Source organism: Limulus polyphemus, unplaced genomic scaffold (genome assembly GCF_000517525.1).
Source record: "Limulus polyphemus unplaced genomic scaffold, Limulus_polyphemus-2.1.2 Scaffold4527, whole genome shotgun sequence".
NCBI classification, from domain to species: Eukaryota; Metazoa; Arthropoda; class Merostomata; order Xiphosura; family Limulidae; genus Limulus; species Limulus polyphemus.
Window position 1 is genome coordinate 55,131 of NW_013670137.1, and position 955 is coordinate 56,085.

General features: G+C 33.0%; 1 protein-coding gene across 1 annotated transcript in view; it reads left to right on the forward strand.

Annotated features, from left to right (window-relative positions):
* The window catches only part of LOC106471303 (HEAT repeat-containing protein 1-like), a 34,681-nt gene that overhangs the window by 26,898 nt on the left and 6,828 nt on the right, over positions 1-955 (forward strand). Inside the window, exon 17 of the mRNA XM_022399914.1 lies at positions 236-407. Within this exon, the coding sequence (XP_022255622.1) occupies positions 236-407 (172 nt within the window). The remainder of the gene's footprint in view (positions 1-235; positions 408-955) is intronic.

Sequence of the window (955 nt, forward strand, 5' to 3'; positions counted from 1 at the left end):
GACGTAATTTTTTATCTAACATATGCTGATGTGCAAGACTTATATATGTGACGTAATTTTTTATCTAACATATGCTGATGTGCAAGACTTATGTTACATAATTTTTTATCTAACATATGCTGATGTGCAAGACTTATATATGTAACGTAATTTTTTATCTAACATATGCTGATGTGTGTGTATATATATATATATACAGAATTTGTCGAAGGTGTAATTAAAACTGTTGTTACAGTGTTTCCCTGTCTTCTGGTGGCGTTGACTTCGCAGTTAGCACCTGTACGTCTAGCAGCTGCCTTGTGCCTGCAGAAGTTGGGAGAATATTGCAGTGATACCAATAGCACGCCCTATGGGAGGCTTACACAACATTTAGTAAATCATGCTGAAGAGATTATTGTTGATTCACGGTTGGTTTTGGTTGATACTACAGTATTTTTCCATTTGAAATAATTTATTACTAAAAGGTTTTTCGTTCTGATGACCAAGATTTTGTCTCCGATATCTCAAAACCATTCATTTCATTGCATGCTGGGATTGAAATTTCATGTATTAACTAGCTGTATACAGTAACGTACAGAAGAACTTTGCATTAGTTAATTGAATGTGCACAGGGCCGATCTAATGGACCGACTCTATTTTGGAGACAGAACGTCGACTATTCTTCCAAATTTACAATGTATATCTTCTCAAAATATTGCAAGCTTTTAGTAAAATATACAAGTCTGTTGTACACAAAAAAATCTGAAGTGTTACAAGAGTATTTGTATTCAAGATTTGTCTGTGAATTCATGATATCAGATTGACTGAGATGCTGACAAGTTGAAGATATACATAGTATATACATGTAAAGTGATGTTTGTGTGAAGGGTAAATGTTGTATAAATTAAAGGTTAGTAGATTGTTGTATAAGTTAAAGGTTAGTAGATTGTTGTATAAGTTAAAGGTTAGTAGATTG